The sequence below is a fragment of the Schistocerca nitens genome, chromosome 3 (genome assembly GCF_023898315.1).
Source record: "Schistocerca nitens isolate TAMUIC-IGC-003100 chromosome 3, iqSchNite1.1, whole genome shotgun sequence".
Classification (NCBI taxonomy): Eukaryota; Metazoa; Arthropoda; class Insecta; order Orthoptera; family Acrididae; genus Schistocerca; species Schistocerca nitens.
In genome coordinates this window covers 611,453,034-611,477,006 of record NC_064616.1, presented here as the reverse complement: position 1 = coordinate 611,477,006, position 23,973 = coordinate 611,453,034, and the positions used below count along the sequence as shown (strand labels likewise).

The 23,973-nt window shown below is 41.3% G+C and overlaps 1 protein-coding gene across 3 annotated transcripts in view; it reads left to right on the top strand.

The window, feature by feature from the left end:
* Positions 1 to 23,973, top strand: part of LOC126248547 (ras-related protein Rap1) — a 64,963-nt gene that overhangs the window by 22,829 nt on the left and 18,161 nt on the right. For 2 of the 3 annotated variants that reach the window (XM_049949611.1, XM_049949612.1), the window contains 2 exons: positions 5,612 to 5,821; positions 15,043 to 15,171. In XM_049949611.1, the coding sequence (XP_049805568.1) occupies positions 5,639 to 5,821; positions 15,043 to 15,171 (312 nt within the window). In that variant the 5' untranslated portion in view covers positions 5,612 to 5,638. Of the gene's footprint in view, positions 1 to 1,470; positions 1,560 to 5,611; positions 5,822 to 15,042; positions 15,172 to 23,973 lie in introns of those variants that run through there. The other variant, XM_049949613.1, reaches the window with a different exon arrangement.

The following is a 23,973-nucleotide window of genomic DNA, read 5'->3' as shown; positions in this document are numbered from 1 at the left end:
TAAGGAACTAGCAGTGATAAAAGTTTGGTAGACTTTCTTTTTTTGCGTTATCCAATGTATTGGGTTTTCTTCTGAGAACTAAAAAAAAAATGTACTGGAAAACTGCTGTAATTTTCATGATTAACAATAGGTTTTTAAAAAAAATTTTTATTCGTTGTTCATGCAGAGTATAGGATTTTTCTTTGTCCAGGTGCTGTAACACGTAAATTATATTTCACCTCCTGATGTGTTCTCTTGTGGAAAAACACGCGCAGGATAAAGGTCAGTGGAACCATTGAGATTCCTTGCACAAACAAAGAAAATAAGGTAGAACAGTTTGTGTTGAGGAAACAAAATAAGGTAGAAAAGCACGAAATTCACTACTAGAACAGGAATGGGCACGGCCAGAGTAGAGCAACAAAACTGCTGATGTCGGCAGGCGTTAACGTCGTGTTCCGCCATTTGAAATCGATGGTGGATGTCTTGACGTTCCGTTCCGTGACGTTCAGTGTCTCTCTGTCTGTAATCCTTTGGAAGTTTTCTCTCCAATACAGGTCACCAAAAAATTTGAGTACCATGTTTCAAAATAAAGCACTTCGCACTTCTGTCCACTGTGCGCGAGATCTAGGTGGGTCTAATTTCTCGTACATTAAGTGGTGTCAATAGGATTCTTAATTGTCTTCATTCAGGATACACCACTAGAATTATAAAACATCCACATGGAATTCTTCCTATCTGTTAAATTTCGACTGTTCTTATAATATTTAACCATGTTGAGTAAATCGAAACAATATGTTGATAATTACTTTTAGGCCGTATTATCACAACTGAATAAACCAGTGTTGCGTACGCGTTTATTTGCAAGCGATTTACAGACACTAATCTTGTATAACAACTGACGCTCGGAAAACTTTTATTCTCTCGGGCTCCCAAAATTGATTTGGTTCTTACATTCGTATTTCGTCTCCCTGTACCGTGTAAACGTAGGGTAAGACACTGCAACTACCGCCTCTACAATTTGCGCCGTAATTTCCGTGGACGTTGCCACCTTATCGTGACTTGCTGTGTCAAAAGAAGTAAATGAAAAACAAACGTTTCAAATAAAGATAAAAGGGCTAAAAACTCTTGAACTGCCTTCAATTCCTTTTCTTGTGATTTATATGTGCTCGTTTTGTTATATCGACTATTTACAAAGCCAACCAGGTTTTTCTGTTAGCACTTGGAGCTGTTGTATAGCAGACTGTCAGGTCATTGAACTTGAATTTTGGTTCGCAAATTTGCGCCAGCTAATTTTAGAGAGTTATTGTTGTGTGCGGCAAATAAACATTAGTTGTGACCAGTATCTTTGATTTTGATAGAGACGCTTAGTTTCGGCTCATGGCGTCACAAGGCATGAAGCCTATTTCCAGTGTGACACGATGGTCCGAGATACGGAGGAAGTGTGTCGACCGCATAACCGATAACCACGGCTATAATCTTGCGTTTTAGCCGCGCACTTGCAGTGTGTAAACGCCTTATGTCACAAATATCTTCGAAACAATACGCGAAAGAGCATTATTTTTGCGAGAAAAATTGAGAAGGTAATTTTTAGGCCAAACCTAAATTTTTCAAGCCGTGTATTTTTCCCTTATATTGGGTCATTGTAGCTTATACAGTGAAACGTTATTGTATTACCACTGTTAAGTTATTTTACATATTAAGAATATTCCGTCGGAACATTAACAATATCACAAATCATTTTATCCCAGTTATAATTTCCTGGGAAAATCTATAACAAGATTATAAATTTACAGTAAACAGCTAGCACCTCTAATTCAGTTTTTTGAGTGCTGTGACTTGTTCGAGATAATAGTTTATCATCAAATAGTGCGTTTTCACCACCACCTTCTTTGTGAACTTAAGGTTTTAGTTTGACAAATCAATATGCAAGTCACTGTAGCTTTCGTAACTGTTCAGGTAGGAACTACCTTACAGCACTCGGCCAGAAATGGCTCTGGGTATGCTTCATTGGGCATAATATTCGGTGTCCCCCCCCCCCCCCCCCCAACCTCGGGAGATGTGAATCTCAGCTTAAGTACTCACACTGCAAACGGGTTGGTTGGGGGGAGGGGTGGCCTATAACCTGACAGGGGGGTACCATTCCGACGTAAATCGTTAGTGAACAATTTATAGTGCACCTCACATGTACTGTGTGACCACGTACATGGCTTGACATGTATTTATGTAGTTGTTTGGTAGAATAGGACAAGACATAGTACTGATTAGTATCTCCATCAGAGTAAACGAGTCTTTGATAATTACTAATATTAGAGTATGGTTCAGAGTCTCAGGAACTGAAAGTATCCCAAGAAATGCCCGGGGGGGGGGGGGGGGGGGGAACATATTTAAATTTTAACTACAACTAAACAGTTAACTGCCATCCGTGATGAAGATAGTGACCATTGGAAGGGGGGGGGGGAGAGTAATTCTAGTAGAATTGCTCAATGTCTTAAATTATAGTGAAGGCATGCCAACATTTCATGTTGATCCTAATATCATAACTGAAGGAGAAATAGTTGGAGTATAAGAGGTACACAGAATTGAGAAATAAGTAAATAGGGAGTTGATAGTTACAATGGCTATTATTCTTAACATTGACAATCTCGCAGTGACGAAAATTTTGCTTGGATGAATTCAGACGGAGTTCAGGTACAGCACTAGATCTTGACTCCTGTGCATTGATGAAATCTTCGGAAATTTGAACATACAATGAATCCATATGAGAATGATGACCTCACTGTTTGATCCCCTCCTCCAAATAAACCAATCAACCAATAAAACTACCAGTTTCAAATGTGGTTGAGCTGTACATGAGCCAAGTACACTGTGAATTGCACCTCATATTTTTCTCAGCTGTTTTGATAACTGCTCGTGGTGTGGCAAGAACAATAAATTGAGAGCTGAAGGTCAACAAATAGGTACGCTAGAGGAAGGAAGGCACTTAACAACAGGAGAACCGCCAGTGTTTGCTACAGTGTGTACACTTCTACCTGGAAGTAAAATGTAAGTTTACAGACTGCTACACATGCTGCATAAAACTGCTGCTGCAAATAATGCCTGAATCTGCTGGTGAACCGGTAAATCGGTACTATTCCTGTTAATTCTGAATGCTGAGCACTGGCTGTGGTTAAAACAGCCAACAATGTGCATGGAAAAAGACTAACCATCATTTTATATAAAAATAATAAAAAACATTGACTTCATGTGTGTCAGATCAAAACGGACTTTAATCAGGAAAACATTCAGAACTGCAAACAAATTCTAAGTGCATATGGTTTTGATAGGGGGAGGGGGGTGTGGAGATGAATACAGAACACAAATTAAACTAAGTATAATAAAATTGGTGTGAAACCAGTGTAAAGACAAAACTATTTGGGTTGATAAAACTAGTTCAATTTCTTGGCTACCTTAATGTATACATGCTCCTTTCATAGAAATGAGAATAATTTGTTCCATCGAGAATTTCCTGTCGGAAACGAACTAATGGAACTAGTAGGCAAAATGAAAAGTTTTTTTTTTTTTCCTGAATTTATTCGCTGCTCCTCAGATTTGTCTTTTTGTCTGCTTCACACAAGTCATCTGACATGTTTGCAGGTCTATGCCTGTTAATGTTTTGTGATGTTCAGTCTGAAGTGTTATAAATTCACTAAAAAGCAGTTGCTGGTAATATATTCCTTTAAAAGTAACTTGATAGTGCAGTCTAACTGGTAGTTACCTTTTCTGCTGCATGTTGTTAACATGGTATACTCATGCAATTACTTTAGAATTTGGCAGTGTTGTTGACATCCTTGAGACACCAAATTTCTCAGTTGCTGGTACAGTACTACCTTCCTAACATACCATGAGCCAGAATGGGTTAGTGCTCACAGTTGATAGTGCAGTGTGGCTAAGATTTTAGTATCTTTCTTGGAAAAAAGTACTTACATAAATGGCAAAATGTGATGGGACTGTCACACTGGCACCATAATAAATGCCTGACTGCTAATGGAACATTCTCCAACATTTCTGGTAGTACTTCACAGAGAAACATATGATTATTTCCTCCACCAAGTGTGTTAGGCAAAAAATATGGCACATTAAGATGGTCGTGAACAATACCAACAAATGCATTTATGGTAAATATATGATGGAACACACGAGTTGCCTTGGGATTTTCCAATTTCCAGACATGGCTGTTGTATATTCCTTCAGTCATGGATTGTAAATAAACAAAACCTACATCTGGAAGTCGGGGATGTTTACGATTTGGTATAGATAACCAGTTGCAGAATTCCATGCAGTGGGGAAAGTCATCGTTTCATACATATTGCACCTCTTGATACTTCGGTGGATGTGTGCCTATGTCATGCAGGATGTTCCACATATCAGCAAGGAGTATTTAGTTCCTGTGCTATGGGTCGTGTGCTGGTGCTGGGGTTGTCATCGGTTCATTGTAACACAGTGCCCACAAACTAAACATTTGGTTATGTTCAAAATGTAACATGATTCGGTAACCACCTCTCTGGAAATTGTTCTGCTTATAGGCGCATTGCTGCAAGGCTGTTGCATCATGCCTTCTCATAAATGAGATGTGAATTAGTTAACTGGGTTTTAAAGTAATAGGCCATCAAGAACCTGTAACTTACATGCAACACAACATGTAAGCAATAATAATGGTTGTTTATCTGTAGACATAGATGCTGATATCAGTAATGCAAACTGAAAATTCAAGCAGTAAGATGTAATTATGTAGCAAATAGGATCCAAATGACAATGTGTGGCATACTAAACAGTCAGAGTAGTCATGACGGTGGCCTAATGAAATTCTATTGTCAAAGCTTTCTTGATTGCTTAGCAGGGCCAGTGACATCTGTGTCACATAGAAGTGTTCCTTTTTATCCCCCCTATTAAACATCCAAGTTTGTATGCATAGCCAAAACAGATTCTCTGGAGAAGGGGGGGGGGGGAGGGGAGGGGAGGGGAGAGAGAGAGAGAGAGAGAGAGAGAGAGAGAGAGAGAGAGAGAGAGAGAGAGAGAGAGAGATTGTAATAAAATTGTTGTAAAATTCCAAAGTCATTAGAAAATTTTCTGAATTAAGTTTGAACCCCAGAAAACTATTTTTCGTATGGAAGATAGCCTGAAAAAATAGTTGGATTAATGTGCAGGGCTGGTTGGATTTGCAAGTGGAATGTGAAAGGTCGTGATGTCAAAAAAGCTTGCATCTTTATCATCACATGTTTTATGTTATATGACAGTTTCCAGACCAATATTCACATGGTTAGTAGTATCTGGATAGTGTTTGGACATTCAAATCTTAAGTTTTTCATTTCCTGAGATGAAATCTGCTAAACCTTGTCTGCATTCACAGGCACAAAGAACAACACACACCACTATGCGTCAGAAAGTCCTGATGTTATGCAGCCATGGCATAATGCTCAAATTAAAGCTTGAGGCATAATTTCTGTGTTTTATTTTAGTTTTCCTATATAGTCTTGTCAAATCTTTTAATAATTTAGAAAGATTGTTAAAACTTCGGTTGTTTTCATGGTTTTGTGAAATATTGTGGACATGTTTCTTTAATTTTTACAAAACTGTTCTTCTCTTTTCTTCACAGGCTGACTGAAGGACTACAACATAAAACATGCGTGAATATAAAATTGTAGTCCTGGGAAGTGGTGGTGTAGGAAAGTCAGCACTAACAGTGCAGTTTGTTCAAGGTATTTTTGTAGAAAAATATGATCCAACAATAGAAGACAGTTACAGAAAGCAAGTGGAAGTGGATGGACAACAGTGTATGCTAGAAATACTTGATACAGCAGGAACGGTAGGTACTGTTTGTTACTTTGTTGGAAGTTGTTGCCCTCGAATCTTAAGATGCTAATTTGACTTCCCTTTCTTGTAAGTCACATTGGTGTGTACTTACACGTATTTAAGTAGAGGAGTTTGCCTCTTCTTTTTACATTTAAATGTACATACGTATGTTTCTCTATTAATACAATAAATATATCCCTGTAACACAAATAGGTACAGTAAGTAATTAAATCTTCATCTGCGAATCTGGTGATGAAGCTCTGGGGTTAGGAAAAAGTTTGCTTACAGGGTGCACCCCCTTTTGAGATTTTTCCTTGGGCTGGATCACAGTTCACAAGCACATGGTCACAACACTTCCTTTCCTGTCATCACTAACACAGAAATGCACATTTTCTAACTGGATCTCTGTTTTTGTGCTACTCTTATGTAACCCTGACATTTTCCAACTCTTACATCGTCTCCTGTATACCTCTTTTGCTTGCTGCTAATGGCAGTGTTAGGCTGATAGTGGCAAATTAACCAGGGGTCAGTGTGTCTGAGAGGACTAATCACAATGTTGCCTCACTTGCACCTTTAGAGTTTGTGTACATAAATCCCTCTTCAGCCCCTGAACATAAATATAGAGTTCTCATTTGTTTTGTTTTGACACCAACTTAAAATCCCAAGTATACTCAGACACTTTAAGAAGAGTCCTTTGAAAAATTAAAATCCTGCTTATCTCTTCCAGCCCTGATAGGTAGATGTTTGGCCGCTAGAGAACATCTGGTAGGCCTAGTACATTTGGATCCTGGCTGTTGTGTATTCGTTGAGGGGGGGTTCCCTGTAGGTATCATCGTTACTGTGGGCAGCTTTGTCTCCCTCCTGTACTGTTGTTTATGCAGTGCTTTCAAAAAAGGATGGCTGTAGTGATCCTGAGTTTAACATTGAATTTAGCGACTCTGAAAGTGAATATGAATGTGACATTACTTCTTTAGAGACTGAAAATGACGACAGTTCATCAGGTGAGTGACAAATGCTCACTAGTAATACAAGATAAATACATCCACTGTGCTCTGGCCAACTCCTCCAAGATTTATGTTCATAGGAAACTGTTGCGAAATACGTGGTTAGATTTCATAACTAAACAGAAACTAAAAACGGATTTCGGGTTTCAGGATATTTTAGTCAAAGTATAGTGCACGAGTATACTGGGATTTTATCATTGGTAATTTTCAAATTTTTGTAATTTATTATTATGAGCTTTAAAAGCTATCTTTATATGTCTGTATGTAACATCATTCGTTATAGGATGTGTTTCATTAATAAATTATTTTTTGAGACTTAATATTTTAAAAAATCACTAAGGGGTTAATCAGTTTAAAGATAATTTCTTTCTCCTCTAAATTGCACAACCTCATGTGTGTCAAGTTAAATGAACCACTTTAATCTGTTTACGTGTAATGTTATGAACTACCAATTCATTAATTGGAATACAGCATTTGGTCCTGGAGTCCATAGAACACAAAAAGGTCCTCTCCATTTGTGCTTGTTAATTTCCTTGACTGCCCTCTTCCCACACTTTCAACATGTAGTAATACTTTGTCTCCTGATTTGAATTCCTGTGTTTTTTAGTGTAGTCATTATACTCTGTATTCTGCTCTTCACATTCCTTATTAAAACAACTTGCCAGCTGATGCATGTGGCACATCCCTTTCTCCTGCAATGCATGGCCACCCACCCAATGCCTCCTCCTTGGACAAATTCTTTGTTCACAAGTATGGGGCGTGTCCCTCTTCTCTATTTCCTTCTGGAGTTCACTTTTGGCTCTTACTCTGGCAGCTTAACTTCATGCTGCCTGCTACTTTCCCGATGGGTGTGAACCTTCCACCACCTCGGCTCCGTGCGGCGACCCATGTTAACCTTGACATTCTTTCGCTTCCTAAGTACACTACTCCAGCCTCACTCTATCGCCTTCAGTTTCACGACCATTGGATGGAACTTCACGATAGTACCTTCGTGTACACTGATCGTGGTATCAGGTGTGCCTTCATCATTGGCACAGACTTTTTTCAGTATCAGCTTCTGGAACACTGCTGAGTATTTACGACAGAGCTCTTTGCCTGGTGATGCCACACAGTACATTTGGTAACGCTGGGTTTTCAATGGAGTCATCTGCTCCGACTCTGTGTGTTCTTCAGAGCTTCTGTGTGCTCTACACTGTCCATCCCTTAGTGCGACGGGTCCAGGAAAGCTGTCACTTGCTCACTCTTGATGGCACCACTGTGATGTTTATGTGGGTTCCTAGTCACTTTGGTCTGACAGGAAATGAGGCTGCTGATGCTGCTGCCAAGGCTGCAGTCCTTGTACCTCGGCCCACTAGTTCTTACATTCCCTCTGGTGATCTCTGTGTTGCTGTCTGTCAGCAGATAGTGTCACTTTGGCATCACCTTTGGTCCTCCCTTCATGGGAACAAGCTCTGGCTCATTAAGCCACTCCCAGTGGCTCAGACGACTTCCTCTTGGTCATCTCGCTGTGAGATCATTTTAACTAGATTGTGTCTCGAGCACTGTCTTTTTAGCCATCGTCATTTGTTAAGTGTGGGAGCACTTCACATTCATTATTAAACAACTTGCCATCTGTTGCCTGTGGCACATCCCTTTCTCCTGCAATGCACGGCCACCCGTCCTAAGCCTCCTTCAATTACTCCTTTGATCGCAAGTATGGGGCGCATCCCTCTTCCCTGTTCCCTACCAGAGTTCAGCACTTTGTGCTCATTCCGCTCAACTTTAGATGGTCCACCATTTCGTGACGATGGAATGTCCTTTTTTTAACCACTTACGTTCTCGTTTGTGTTTGCCGTCTGAGCTATCGGCCATTTCAGTGAACGATGTGTGGGCTCTCAACTGTGTTTTACTTTCTATCTGTCATAGCAATATGGTGAAGGGTATCCTTTTTAGTTTCAGGACCTCCGTTTCTCTGTGGCATGTTTCATAGACCTTTCTCCAAGTCCCTGTTTTCAGTGGTCTTCTCTTCCATCAATTGGGATTCACATGTAGTCATTTTTAACTCCTTTCTTTGTCATAGTGCTTTGCAGTTCTAGCATGGGCGTGTATGACCCTAGTTGTTTTTGCTCCCGAAAACAAAACATCCCTTTCTTTAGTTCTGTTATGTACAGTAATTACCTTAGTTGTGTTGTACCTTGGCCAGATCCTGCTGTAGAAAATCCCAGGAATGTTGCTCTTGAAAAATAACTTAAATGGAGCAAACCTAGCTGAGGAATGCGATGTGGTGTTATATACGAAAATGGCTAAATGCATCCATTCATTCCAGTTTTCCTGCATCATTCCCACATAGTGGCATGGATATTCTGTTAGCATTGATGTGTCCTTTTGATGTTCTGTTTACTTCCGGATAGTATACATGTGATTGAATCATGTTGATCTGTAGTGCATGACAAACCCTCTGTAACATGTTAAGTTGGAGTTTGTTCGTTGTTCATTCAATGTTACTGACGGTATTCTGCAATTGCAAATTATTCTCTGTACTAAGACTTGTTTTATTGTTAGCAGCCTGTTGCGTTATAGGCTCTGCTACAACAAACTTCGTGAGGGCATCCTGAAACGTTAGGACCGGTCTGTCCCCTTTCGTTGTTATCTGAAGCAGTCTGACTACATCAGTATTGTCGCAGAAGAAGCTGAGGAGCACTGCGGTGTAGTGGTTATGATACTAAACTGTTGCATGGAGGGTCGTGAGTTCAAAACTCACCTGGACTGTACAATTTTAATTTCTATATTCGGTTCGAGTACATTCTAGAAGTATCCACAAATGTCAATAATCATTCTACTGGAATGTTCTGTAGCTGTATATATACTGTGTGTGTTCTGGCCGGAGGCAGTTAACTCTACGCTCTTTCATGTGCAAGTGCTGAATAAACCTTCATTAAGTGAAGTTAATATCCATCATTCATCTAATTACACCTTCTACATGACATTATTCTGGTGGAGACACTGGGTGTTGGAACTTGTGATAGCGCACATTATCGATGACACAATGGCTCCCATCAGGCCACAACAAGAGCGCTGTTTATGTGGCAAGAAACCCGAGTTGGAGCCATATTCAACAGATCTATCGGAGACAGAAGAAGAGGAGGACTTTACGATAACAGCAACTGTGTGCCACCACATGAGGCATCCTTCTGGGTTATCTGGTGACGATGGCCAAGATCCAAACAAGTGGCTGAAGATATATGAACGTATAGCCAAATTTAACAAATGGGATGATACCGTGTGTTTGGCTAATGTATTTTTCTACTTGGAGGGAACTGCCAAGCAATGGTATGAGAACAACGAGGAGAAGTTCACAAGATGGGAAGCATTCCAGGCGAAACTGCGCAAGTATTTCGGCAACACACACGACGACAGAAGTGCAAGGCTGAAGATAAAGTGCAGGGCACAGCGTCCAGGAAAAACTACAGCATCCTGCATTCAAGATGTCTTGGAGCTGTGTAAAATAGCAGATCCTAGAATCAAAGCGGCAGATAAGGTTGCACATCTCATGAAGGGTGTTGCTGAGGGCATGCATCAAGCCTTACTCCTGAAGGAGCTTTCAACAGCAGAAGACTTCATAAAATGGTGCCAGTATATCGAGACCATGCATCAGAAAAGAATTACACGCAAGAAGTTTGAACAGCTTCCAAACGTCGTATTGATGTCTATGATGGAGGAAGCAACTGATTTCACAAGTGTTCATCATCGATAGTGAGAGGGGAAGTTCAGAAGGCACTTGCATTGCACGGCGAGCAAAAAACAGACACTTAAAGAGGTCATAAGGGAGGAAGTGGAACAGACATTGAACTGATTCTCTTGTCCTTCATTTCCCTTTAAAACGATGAAAACGTCGAGACGCAGGCAGGAGTTACATTCCTGCAGTGCCGCATGAGGAACCTGTTTGGGCACCAAGGACGACTGACATCTGGAGGACCCAGAATAACCAACCAGTATGTTTCCACTGTGGACAACAGAGACATGTGGTGCAGTATTGTCGAGAAAGGTGGCGGATATTTGATGATGCCCGCGCCAGAAGACAACTGACCAATCTTAGCCGATGCCAACTCCGGGACAACGAAGACAAATAAGATGATGTGGGTGCAGGACGACGTAGGTCACCATCGCCACAAGCTAGCCACCGGAGAGGACGCTCCCCAACATGCTGATCAAGGTCTCCATTTGCTGTTTAGAAGCTCCAGCTGATCACCTAGCCGCTGCAACCTGGAAAACTGAAGGGTGCAACCTTCGTTGGAGGTGAGGCTGCCGAAGAGAGAACTCCTCCATGGCTGATCACTACAAAAATGATAGGAAACCAAGCCGATATCCTCATTGATGGCTGACCAGCCCAAGCTCTTGTGGACTATGGAGCATCATATTCAGTCATTTCAGAGAAGTACCGTCGCCAGTTGCAGAAAACCGTATTTGTCGACAACAAAACATCTCTGCTGAAGGTGACTAATTGGAAATATGTAAAACCTACAGGACGATGTGATTCGTGTGGGTATAAGTGGCCATACACAGCCCTTAGAATTCATTGTCTTAAAAGAGTGTAGTTGTGACGTCATTCTCGGATGGGAACTTTTGGAAGCTTCTCAGGCAATTATAGATTGTGGTTGCTCAAAGATTATGCTAGAGGAGATGAGATACTGTGGACAGGAAGATGCACATCAGGGTGTGTGGAGACTGTATGTGCTGGATGAAGTGATCATTCCTGCAGTCAACGCTAGAAAGGTAACTGTCATGTGTCGTGCCATGCATCAACCCATCGATCTTGTAGTGGAATGTAAGAGAAGCATACCACTGAAGAATAACTTGGTCATCCCAGCCTCTGACGTCTCGTTTAAGAACGGATTCGATGAATTGTGGATAGTTAACTGTCACCAAGAACTGCAGATCCTTCCCAAGACACATGTGCGTAGCAAACGCTGAGCTGTTAATTGAAGAACAGCTGAGCATCATAGAAACCTCCCATGCCAAATCTGTGGGCAAAATTAGCACTACCACTGCGAGACAAGATCTTCTAGCTCAACTATCGCCAGATCTCACTAAGGAACAACAGAAGAAGCTACTTGCCATTCTTTAAGAGTTATCTGAAATATGTCAACAACGGAACGTCGAATAATTCGTGATGAGGTAGAGAAAATGATGAAGAATGGCATCATTCAGCCTTCGCAGATCCCATGGTCATCACCGGTGGTTCTCGTCAAGAAGGATGGCAGTTGGCACTTTTGTCTTGATTACAGGAAGCTTAATAAGATAACTAAAAAGGACGTTTACCCTCTTCCACGAATTGACGATACACTAGATTGTCGGAAGGGGGCTAAGTTTTCCTCAACCATGGACATGTACTCGGGATACTGGCTAATCGAAGTAGATGAGGCTGATCGTGAGAGAACTGCATTCGTCACCACAGAGGGCCTGTATGAGTTTAAGGTATTGCCGTTCAGTTTGTATAATGCACCAGCAACTTTTGAACGGATCATGGATAATCTTCTAAGGCACCAGAAGTGGACATTGTGTCTTTGTTATTTAGATGACATTATAGTGTTCTTAGAGACATGTGATGAACATACAAAAAGACTGAGGGCCGTTCTTAAGTGTCTCCAACAAGGTGGACTGAAACTTAATCCAAGAAAGTGTCACTTTGGAGCAAAAGAAATCAAAATACTTGGACACCTTGTGTCAAATGAAGGTGTGAGGCCAGACCCAGAAAAGGTGAGATCTATAACGGAATTTCCTATTTGTAAAAGTATTAGATATGTGAGAAGCTTCCTCGGATTATGTTCTTATTATTGTCGTTTTATCAAAGACGTTTGTATCAAAGCCAACCCACTCCAAGAGTTGTTAAAAGCTGATGCTAAATTTATCTGGGGTGGTGCTCAACAAGATTCTTTCGATGTGCTGCGAAAAGCTCTGACGACTGACCCTGTACTTGGCCTGTATGATGAGAGAGCACCTACAGAACTATACACAGATGCCAGCGGGTATGGGATCGGTGCTGTTCTGGTGCAGATTTCAGATGGAAAAGAGAAGTTTATAGCCTATGCGTCTAGGACGTTTCCAAAAGCCGAGAGAAACTACTCAGCTACAGGAAGAGAATGCACATGGCATTCCTCACTTTCTCCTGTGTCAGGTACTGATTCTACCTTTACTTTAGGATTTCTCAATATGACCACTTCCTCTGTGTTATTCACGATACTTGTGATGAATGTGTGTGTCTGCACATCACCAAGGCTAGAGGCAAATGAACGCCCATTCGCAACTGCTGCTTCTCTACTATTCCTTCTGTCAGATCTGTGTTCTGCACTTGAATCGTTAAACTCTTTTCATCTGTTTGGCCTTTTCATACATTGTCACACAGACTTTCCTTTCTGTCTATTGCTCATCTTTGCTCTTTGTTCCCCTTAGATGTGGCATCTTATCTCTTCTGGTTCCTCACTTTGTAGGTATCTCTTGTATTTCAGCCTAGTCCGATCCTACCTTCCCAATGATACCTATGGTGTCACATTTGGCCATGAAACTTGTTTCTCTTGGTGTGGTCCCCTCCTGGTCAGTAAGTTTCATTATTTACAGAATCATTTCCTGCTTTTTGTGTCTACTGAGTACAGCTCTGCCATTCTTTCTGAGTCTCCATATTCACTAGCCTAACATTGGCATTACACTGTCAGGGTAAGTGTCCCGGTCCTTTACAAACTTAATATATCACAGGTCTCACCTGATCATGTAGTCCTGCATGCCAATTATGATCGTATCGACGACACCCTATCGGTCGGACGTCTCCAATTTTTGCCTAGTTTCCTCTATCCTTCGTGGTGGTGGTGGAGGATGAGGTGCCTGTTTCTCTGCTCTACCACAACTTGGGTGCATGTGGTCTGTTTTCCTTATGTGTTTCTCCATAGTGCAGTGTCTAGCATGATGATCTCGTATCTTACATCTGAAACAATAATCCTTCTGGTGACTGGATTCATTGAACTTCTTTTTTAAAAGAGGTGATGGATGCTTCTTCTGTTAACACTAGAGCCACTAATTGTGATCATGTTAAATCCTGTCCTCCTGCTCTCAAGACAGTTTTAATCATCTCATCTTAGATTCCCTGTATGAACACTTCTCGCACCAGCTTCCCAATTAGAGCACGGTTACTGGGAATGTCTGATGCCATCATCACTCCCTGGATGGCTCCTTGAAATTGGGGTTTCAGTGTATCAGCACGACTTGCCCATATGGCCATACTTTAGCTTTCTCTGTCTACTAGACTAGAAAGTCCATTTTGATTCAGGTCTCCAATAAAATTCATTTCACAGCTGCCCACGTTACTGCCAAATCACATGAAAGTAGTTTACGTAGAGCTGCAGCCACAATCCTGGTTTTAGTAAATTTTAGTAGCATGTAATATCTCTGGCATGGCATTGGTTCAAATGCTAGGTTACAGCTGCCCTTCAATTCCCTAAGTTCATCATTTCCATGAAAAGCTCTCATGATTTACTTAAATGTATCAGACAATACAGTATGCTCAATGGGGGAACTCACTACCTTCAAGACTCATATTAGATGTTCTTTTTCACAGATGTAGACACCATTTCCATACTATGTTGTGATCCACTCCCTGCATTTCTCAGATTGTCATGCTGTCTCATGGAGTTGTGAGGTTGGAATTTAGTGTGGTCAGCACACATTTGCCACAGGTTAAAGTGTCGGTGTCCCCCAAACTTGGTTGTCGTAACTGCTGTGAAAGCGTCCTGTCTTGTTTACTACTATATGCTGCTTACTGCAGTCTCATAGTTATTTGACACGGGACTATCGAACTCTGCAGAACTCTTTAACTTGCTTGGATTTTGAGGACCTCTGCACTTTCTACCTTCAGTTCGCAATTGGTGAGTGTGTAATTAGTTGTTTCCTGATGTGCGTGACCTCTGTGGGCTGACAAAACAGCCTTGCACTGTATGTTTGTACAGAAGTTACACGGCTCACAGCTAGTACTCATACTTCACTTTTCTCATCTCTTCTTTCTGGCAACATTCCACAGTTCAGTCATTACAGTATTGTTAATTGAAATTGATTGTAAATTGATAACTACTCCTTATCTGTAAATATGAAAATGTCTTTCATAAGTAGCATTTTGTTGTTGTTGTTGTTCTGTTCGGAGTGTAGTGTCTGTTTAATAATATACATGGACATTCTGCTCTTACTTGTAATTCTTATGGACTTTCAGGAACAATTCACTGCAATGAGAGACCTCTACATGAAAAATGGCCAAGGATTTGTCTTAGTGTATTCTATAACAGCACAATCAACATTCAATGACCTTCAGGATTTGAGAGAGCAAATATTGAGGGTGAAGGTAAGTTCAGAATTATGTTACATAATTTTTAAGGGGGCAGATGTGTGTACATGTTGTAACAAAGTTGGTTACGTGGGTTAGACTTAAAAATTAAGTAATTTTTCTATTTTTCGTTCATGTTAAACATATCGTGTATTGAAAACAAGCAATTTAGTTCAGTTTGTGTCCATTGTATTATCTAGTGCCCCACAGGATCCAAGCATTTCTTATTTAGAAATTGTTGAAGGTATCAGGACAGCCATTGTGGTGTGTTGTGTTTTTGCGGTTAATACTGGTACTCTAATTCATCTGCTGAGACAACGAACCCATCTACGCTTTAGAAGGGAGCTACTTGTTTTCTTCGCACTTGAGAATGTGATAGAACTTGTTAGTAATTGTCTGCTGATAGGAGTCATTGTAAAGCATGCTGTAAACTTTATTGGTAAGAAAAGAAAGTAAAGAGGGGAGATTAGAATAATTAAAGCAGAACCTACTGGTATTGTGCTGTTTTACCACTGTTGTCATGCAAACAGTGGCATCAAAGTACTAGTTCCTTTGCATACTCTCAATTCAAAAGAGCATTGGTTTGATGTACATAAGTCTTAAGTTAAATATTAAAGTGAATATCTTTAGCATGCCAACTTGTAATGTTCTTCAACATTTTATGACCTTGTAGCTAAGATTTAAATGGTTCCATGGAATATGAAAATGTCATATTTATAATGTTAATATAGGACAACTTTTGTATGTAATGAGTTCAAATTAAAAAGATCACAAAATGGGGTAGATTCTGCGATTCTCTGAACTAAACTGTAGCAAATGTATAAAGTGCAACAACTACACAGCACAATTGTAGGTAATCACTGACAGTTAAAATAAAATGAGCGCTATAAGTTTTCTATCAGTCTTTTTGTTGGTATTGCTAAAGCATGCAATGTCTTAGTCTTGATGGCAGAATAAATTTCCATCAGTATTTTTCCAGGAAAAGGGAGAGCAGTGGCAGTAACACACTGAAGATGATACTGTGCTCAAATGGCCAGTATTTTAAATCAGACACGTCCACCTTTTCATCGATTGAAAGTAGGCGAGGTCATTCAAAAGTTGCTTAGAAACATATATTATGGTGATTGCAAGTCATTGCTATCGTGGTTTGTTTTGGGGTTTGTGAACCTATGGAAAGGGGTGTGTGAAAAGCTTAGCTTCATCATGTGTTGTCGATTACCACCCTGTGAGCGCATTCTGATCATCTTCACATGACTTTCAGCACTGATGGTGGGACACTAGGAAATGTAAACAGTCTGCAAAGGAGTTAGCTAACAAGACACTAGTGCATTTCATAACAGAATATTGCTTAAGTGTGTGGTCCTACACCAGATGGGGACTAACAAGGAAGATTGTGAACTAAGAAGGGTGGCCTTTATTGTCATAGGTCTGTTTGATCCACGGGAGAGCTTAACGGAAATGTTAAAAAAACATGGACTTACAGACATGTAAGAGACAAACTATACCGTGCTCAAGCTTATCTGCACAAAAACTGGTGTTAAAGCTACAGTCCCCTCCCCCAACATATTTTTTTCTTGAGGGAAAACAGATACAAGGTCAGGGGAATTACAGAATTCACAGGAGTATTTAAGCAGTCATTCTTCCCTCATTCGGTATGTGGCTGGAATGAAAAGCATTTCATCTGAAATTTATATCATAGGGGCAACTGACAAGTTGCCAGATACCAATTGCGAAAATTGATACGTAATGTGCGGCGAAGCGAGTGACTTTTCCAATACGAAATGAGACTAACATCTCACATTATGTTAATATCTGAATACAATAATAATTGCGTTGATTTGATATATTTGAAAATAGACATGTTTTTTACACTATCGCTTCCACTGTTACTTCCACAAAGTACAGTTTCTAACAACCCTACCAGAACAAAGGTCAAAATTTAATAATGATTGTGGTGTTGCTCACGCTGCTAAATACTGCATTTTTGGGCAACAACAAAGTTATTAAGTGGCAGGTGTCATTAGAGCACAGTTAATAAAGTCATTTCATGTAATAATGAATAAACTAGGCACTCATCTTTTCGTGTTTCCCACGCTGGTCTCGTTGTAAAGTTATGGCTCAATCGTCGAAAATGTAGGTGGTGGTGATTTCAAGCTCGGATGCAATGAGGCCTAGGTTTTATTCTGCTATATTCAAAAGTTTTGTAGATGCGCTTCACAAATCATTCTTGAAGATTAAACCTTTCAAAGTTAGCACAATGGTGATGTAAAAAAAAGTAATCAGCACTTCGAATTTAAGTTACACTTTTTTTTTATCGTTTTTCTTGCAATGGCACATAACACACAAAACATCACTTCACAATACAAAACATACTTGAAAACATCTTCCTCACTGTTAAAGTTCACATTTTATAAACTGGCTACAATATGCGTCTTTCCAACATGATGTCAAACACTTGACCTTCTCAAGGTCCAACTCCAACTCTCTAACAACTGCTTACGCGCCCAAAAATCAGAGTTACAAGTACGTCAAAGGTCATAGTGACAAAAGAAAGAATACACATCAGAATAATATCATTGCAACATAAACATATTGATGCATCAAAGTGTCTCTACATTAATGAAATCAAAATGGAATGTTGTCTCAGAAATATGTTAACTACTTCACAGAAACACAGTAGAATATTGCTGGTATCGAGAGGTTGAGTTGAGGTGCCGTAATGGTTGCGTAATTAAAGTACCATTACAAGTTGCATAATTATCTCTGAACGAAGAGCTCATTTATGCTTCCAACAAGGTCTATCGTATACCCCATCCGTACAATGAAGACCACATGTCTGCTGTGCTGTCTCCATTACAAATGATCACTGTTTCAAATGATTTGTTTTTTAAATTAACTCATGGGTCTTAGTAGGTGGATGGGCGAAGGTAAGTGGATCAGTTTTTATTGTCAACAGTAATTACACATTCGGAAGAGAAGAGAGATTGTAAATGTGATTACTGCTCATTTTAGACACAGCAGTTGAAACTGAACTACTACTAGCTTCTAACCTAACTAAATCCTCGAAAATCGTGGTATATTTCTGCAACTGAATTGAGCAGCAATCATATTTAATCTTGCTTCTCCTCTAAATGTGTTACTACTATTTTACAGTAAAAGCTAATCCACTTACCTTTGCCCATCCACCCACCTAGCCCCATGATTTAATTAAATAAAAAAAATCTAATCCTTTAAAACAGTGATAATTTGAAATAGAGATTGCTTGGCAGGCTATAAACAAAATCCATGTTGTTCATCTCTTTTGATGTAGTTGTCACTACTATAAACAAAATATCTGGCTCAGTGATAGTTGCACCTTTGATAATATCACTTGCACGTGTTATTACATATTTCTGAAACGTAATTCATCTGACCAGGTGGCACATTTGTATTGATCCGCAGTCTAATTTCAATCATCCTGTCGTCACAGTCGTTGTAATTGTCAGTGTTCTTAGATCATTATGGGGCATGTGGGGGATAGTCCGCTGCAGAGCCATATGTAAACAAGGTCTGGAGGTCTGTGCACTATGATACATTTGTGCTTGCACCAGCATTGTACTTAGTCATAAGATCTGCCACGGATCACTGCTTATACAATTTTACACAGTGGACTTGCCTTTCACCTTCACATTTTGTCATGTGGTGTGGACATCAAACAACTTTCTTATGACTTGACATGGTATGATATGTGGAATAGTGATATCAATTTTCACTGTATTTTAATTTTTATAGAGAGCAGATTTATACAATGATTTTAATTGTTCTGGCAGTCATCTCCGGATCTTGTGTTTATATTGTGCATTTAGACATTTGAAATAAATAACAGCCAAAAAAATTAGTAGTAGGGTATGGTGAACTCATTATGGAAGTGAGCAAAATTAGTGTACATTGAAAGGATGCTCCAAGCTGGATGAAATGTGCATATTGTACAAAAGTTACAGGTTGTAAAGGGCTTAAAATATTGCATACCATTTAATATGTGAATTGGCGAGTGGCTGTTAAATTGCAGAGATCAGTCTGCAGCATCTTTAGCTTTGAGCTATGGAAATTGCAAAGCATCTTCAGAAATATTGTTCAACATCAGGTGCATGTCAATGCAAGATCTGGAAATGATTGCTAGCACAATTGGAACCAGTCATATTGTTGTATAAATTTGTGAATAGGGAAGTAGAAAATTTTGTATAGGGCAACCACCAACCATTTGAGATGCTCATTCCCAGGTGCCAGGCCATAACAAACTCCTTTGTCAAGGTCACCTAAGTAATGGATTTCCCCATTTGCAGTCTACATCATCACAAGAATGATTCCTCACTAGTCCCTGCTTCACTTACATATGTCCTTAACTCCTCAAGTGGCTCTGGTTGTACATCTTAATCCAGTTGGTTCAGAAGACTTAGTAGAATTTCCCAGTTGTGGTTTCACCTGACACAAGGTAAATTTTAAGACTAATCTCTTTTGCATCAGTTTACTACGTTGTTGTGTGAAGTAAGGCGGTTCCTAGAAAAAGTTCTAAAACGTGTTTGACACTGTGAAAGATGGATTAATAGTTTAGCTATTTAGCTGATTAGGGTATTGACACCAGTTGAATGTTTAGGTTAGTGGATGAGGGTACGTACATGTGGGTCAATAGCCAGAAAATATCGCTCATGTGAAAGTCAGCTTGCTACTTTTCCCTCCATAAGATATCCTGCGAACCATGGGTGAAGGGCAACAGGCAAATTCCACATTCCTAGATTTCCAGAAGGGATACAAAATGGTGTTCCACTGTTGAGAATGTAGATGAAGGTCTGAGCATATGGTTAGGTTCCCAGATGTGCGAGTGGCTCGAAGACTTTGTAAGTAATGGATCCCAGAACATTGTCCTTGTGGCAACTATTCATCAGAAACAATGGTACTGTCATAACTGTCCCAGGAAAGGGTGACAGGATCACTTTTACTATATATATGGTCTGATGGACAGGGTGAGCAGTAGTTTAACGCTATTTGCTGATCATGCTGAGGTATATGGGAAGGTAACTTGAATGTGAATAGCAGCTAGCTCAAAATATATATAAAAAAAGTAAGTTAATGCAGGTGAGTAGGAAAAGCTATCTTGTTACATAAAAATACAGCATTAGTAGTGTGCTGCTGGATGGAGACACACACACACACACACACACACACACACACACTCTAAAATAATATCAAAATAATATCTGGGTGTAACATTGCTAAGTAGTACATGAAATGCAACATACACATCACTTAGCCAGCAGGAAAGGTGAGAGGTCAACTCCGTTTTATTGGGAAATGTGTAGCTCATTTATAAAGGAGATGGCATCCAGAACACTAGTGTGAACTGTTCTCAAGTACTGCTTGTGTTCTTGCGATCCCCCACCAGCTCGAATTAGAGGGCGACTTAGAAGTTAAGATGTGTGCTACTAAATTTGACACCATGAGATTTGATTAGCATTCACGTGCTTTTTTACAGAGGTCCTTTATGAACTCGAATATGAATCACCGGAGGGAAAGTCTTTTCGCAAAGCACTGTTGAGGAAATTTAGAGAACCAGCATTTGAGGCCGACTGCAGAATGAATCTGCTGTTGTGAACTAACATTTTGTGTAAGGACCATGAATATAAATAAGAAAAACTAGAGACTTACAGTCAATCATTTTTCGCTTGTGTTATTTGTGGCTGGAACAGGAAATAAGGTGACTAGTAGTGTTGCATGGTACTCTTCACTGCACTATGATTTGTGGAGTATGTATGAATAAAGATGAATTCGGACTCTGGTTCAAAATATTGGCACACAATTTTAGTTGATGTGCCCTTCATCATTCCACTTCCGTACAAAACACCTGGTTACAGCAAGATTTCACCCCCCAGGGGGTCCACAACTCTTTTGTGGATACGTGCGTAGCGAGCACGGCACCCCGAGCTAATGTGGCCCTAGTTCCTTTCCGGGCTTGCATACCTTCCTTTTCCGCATCATTCCCCATCTTCGCCCCCCCCTCACCTCTGGCTCTTTCCTTCCCTTTCTCCCCCTCTGGGAGTATGGTTTGTGCCTACGTCCGGAGACGGACGCTCGAAACTGTAACAAATTCTTTGCTTTCTCCGCTTGCAAGTCTTCATCCTTCCTCTGTCCTTCTCTTTTCCTTACCTCTTCTCTTTGCCCTTTTCTCCGCTGCGGCGTTTGAGACCGCTCTTCTTTCCTTTCCCTTTCTCTTTTTCCTCCCTGTGCGTGTCTGAAGGCTGACCCACGCATTTCCATGCGTAGCCGGTGACAGGGTAACGCGTAATTCCCCACCCCGGGTAGACAGGTAGGACACGTACGTACCCCCTGGTAACGGCCAGGCCCAGGGAGGGGTGATTACCTGAGCTGATACCTTCCGAAAGTGCCGATTGGTCCCTCCGTCCGTTTGTCGGGAGGTGTGACCTGAGGTGTGAACAATCGCCTAAGGCGGGAGTGCCCTCAGAGAGGGCCCCCACAAGGGAGGAGCGCGCCATCGGAGATGCCGGTAATCATGGGGGATTCTTCCGCAATGGTTTCCTCATCTTCCACTATGTCTGCTCACAAGCGTAAGTTCACTGAGTCTCAGCCACAGACAGTTCTTCCATCATTGCCACAGTTCCTTGTTGTTTCTCGGTCTGACGAAGGTCACGACTTCTCCACGGTCAAACCTTTCATTATTCAGAAGGGTGTCGACGCAGTTGCAGGTCCTGTAAAGTCTTGTTCCAGATTACGGAATGGCACCTTGTTGTTAGAAACAGTCAGTGCCCTCCAGGCACAAAAATTTCAGCGTACTTCACTGCTCCACACTTTCCCTGTCCGGGTTGAAGCGCATCACACTTTAAATTCCTCACATGGAGTCGTTTATACACGCTCCCTCGACGGATTGTCTGACGAGGAAATTCAGCACTACCTGTCTCACCAGGGCGTAACGGCTGTTCATAGAGTTATGAAAAGGGTTGACACGAACATTGTTCCAACCCGTACTGTCTTATTGACATTTGACAGAGTTCAACTCCCATCGAAAATAAAAGCGGGCTATGAAATAATTTCCGTTCGCCCCTACGTCCAAAACCCTACGCGTTGCTATTGGTGCCAGCGGTTCAATCACACCAGCGAGTCCTGTTCCAACCCGGCCAAATGTTACGTGTGACAAGGATGCCCATGAGGGTGCTTTTCCACCTCCATCCCCTCGTTGCATCAACTGTATGGGTGCTTCCTCTCGAGATTGCCCCATTTTTAAAGACGAAAAGCTCATTCAGTAAATCAGAGTGAAGGAAAAGGTGTCGACCTTTGCTGCTCGAAAATTATTCGCAAGTCGAAAGCCCACTGTGCCTCAGACAGGAAAATACAGCACTGTCCTTGCCTCTCCTCAGCCAACAAAGGAGGCGGCCACGCAGACTTGTGATCTCACCTTTAGTGACACGGTCGTCAGATCGGCCAGTGCAAAGATCGCCCGTTCAACCTCCCCACATTCGCCTGCTCAATCTATGGCTCACCCTTCATTGGTTTCTGTTAAATCTCGATCCCAAAAGTCAGACACCCGGACTTCCAAAAAAGAGCATACTCGTGAAGATTTTTTACGTACCCAAACTTCACAACCATCGGTCCCTCCTTCATCTAAACATCATGTTTCCAAGAAAGCTAATAAGAAACCCAGTTCCTCTCCTCCGCCACGGCGTGTCTCATCTACAGCACCACCTGGCGGTAACCGCCCTCGGCCGTCTTCTGTGTCGCCGAGGCGCACTGCTGGCAGCCGATCGCTGGTGGCAGGAGCTGCTCCTGAACAAGCTATGGATCAGGATCTTTTGCTTTCGGCTGAGTGCCGTTCCACGCTTTCGGTCGCAAGCTCTGAGCAGTCGTTGAGTTGACGGCAACCTTGGTCACATTCCTCCATTTTCTTTCCACCCTATGTCCATTATCCATTGGAATATCTGCGACATTCGAGCCAATCGGGATGAATTGACGATCCTCCTACGATCCTACTCGCCGGTCATCTTCTGTCTTCAGAAAACAAAGCTGCGTCCCCACGACTGCTTTGTCTTCCCCCATTTTCAGTCAGTCCGATTTGATCTCCCCTCTGTTGAAGGCACTCCAGCACATGGAGGACTCGTGATTCTTCTCCATAATACTCTCCATTATCACCCAATCCCCTTAAACAGTTCCTTCCAAGCAGTTGCTATTCGTATTTCCCTTTCTGGATACACCTTCTCTCTTTGTACTGTATACATTCCATCATCCACATCAATGGCACGAGCTGATCTCCTTCATCTTCTTGGTCGGCTTCCACCCCCCTATTTGCTGGTTGGGGACTTCAATGCCCACCACCCGCTTTGGGGATCTCGACATCCATGTCGCGTGGCTCACTATTGTTAGATGTCTTCCACCAAGCAGATCTAGTTTGCCTTAACACTGGGGTCCCTACATTTTTGTCTGCCTCCACGACAAATTTCTCTCAATTGGACCTTTCGGTCGGTACTGTTCCGCTAGCTCGGCGCTTTGAATGGTTCGCCCTTGCTGATACACACTTGAGTGACCACTTCCATGTGTCCTTAGATTGCAGCCACAACTGCCATATATGCGTCAGAGACGCTGGAAGGTTGCCCAAGCCGATTGGACACTTTTTTCATCTCTAGCGACATTCGCTGACCGTCACTTTCCTAGCGTCAACGATGAGGTCACTCATATTACAGACGTTATTCTTACAGCTGCGGAACGTTCAATACCACGCACCTCCGAATTGCCCCAGCACCCCCCAGTTCGTTGGTGGAACAAGACATGCTGTGACGC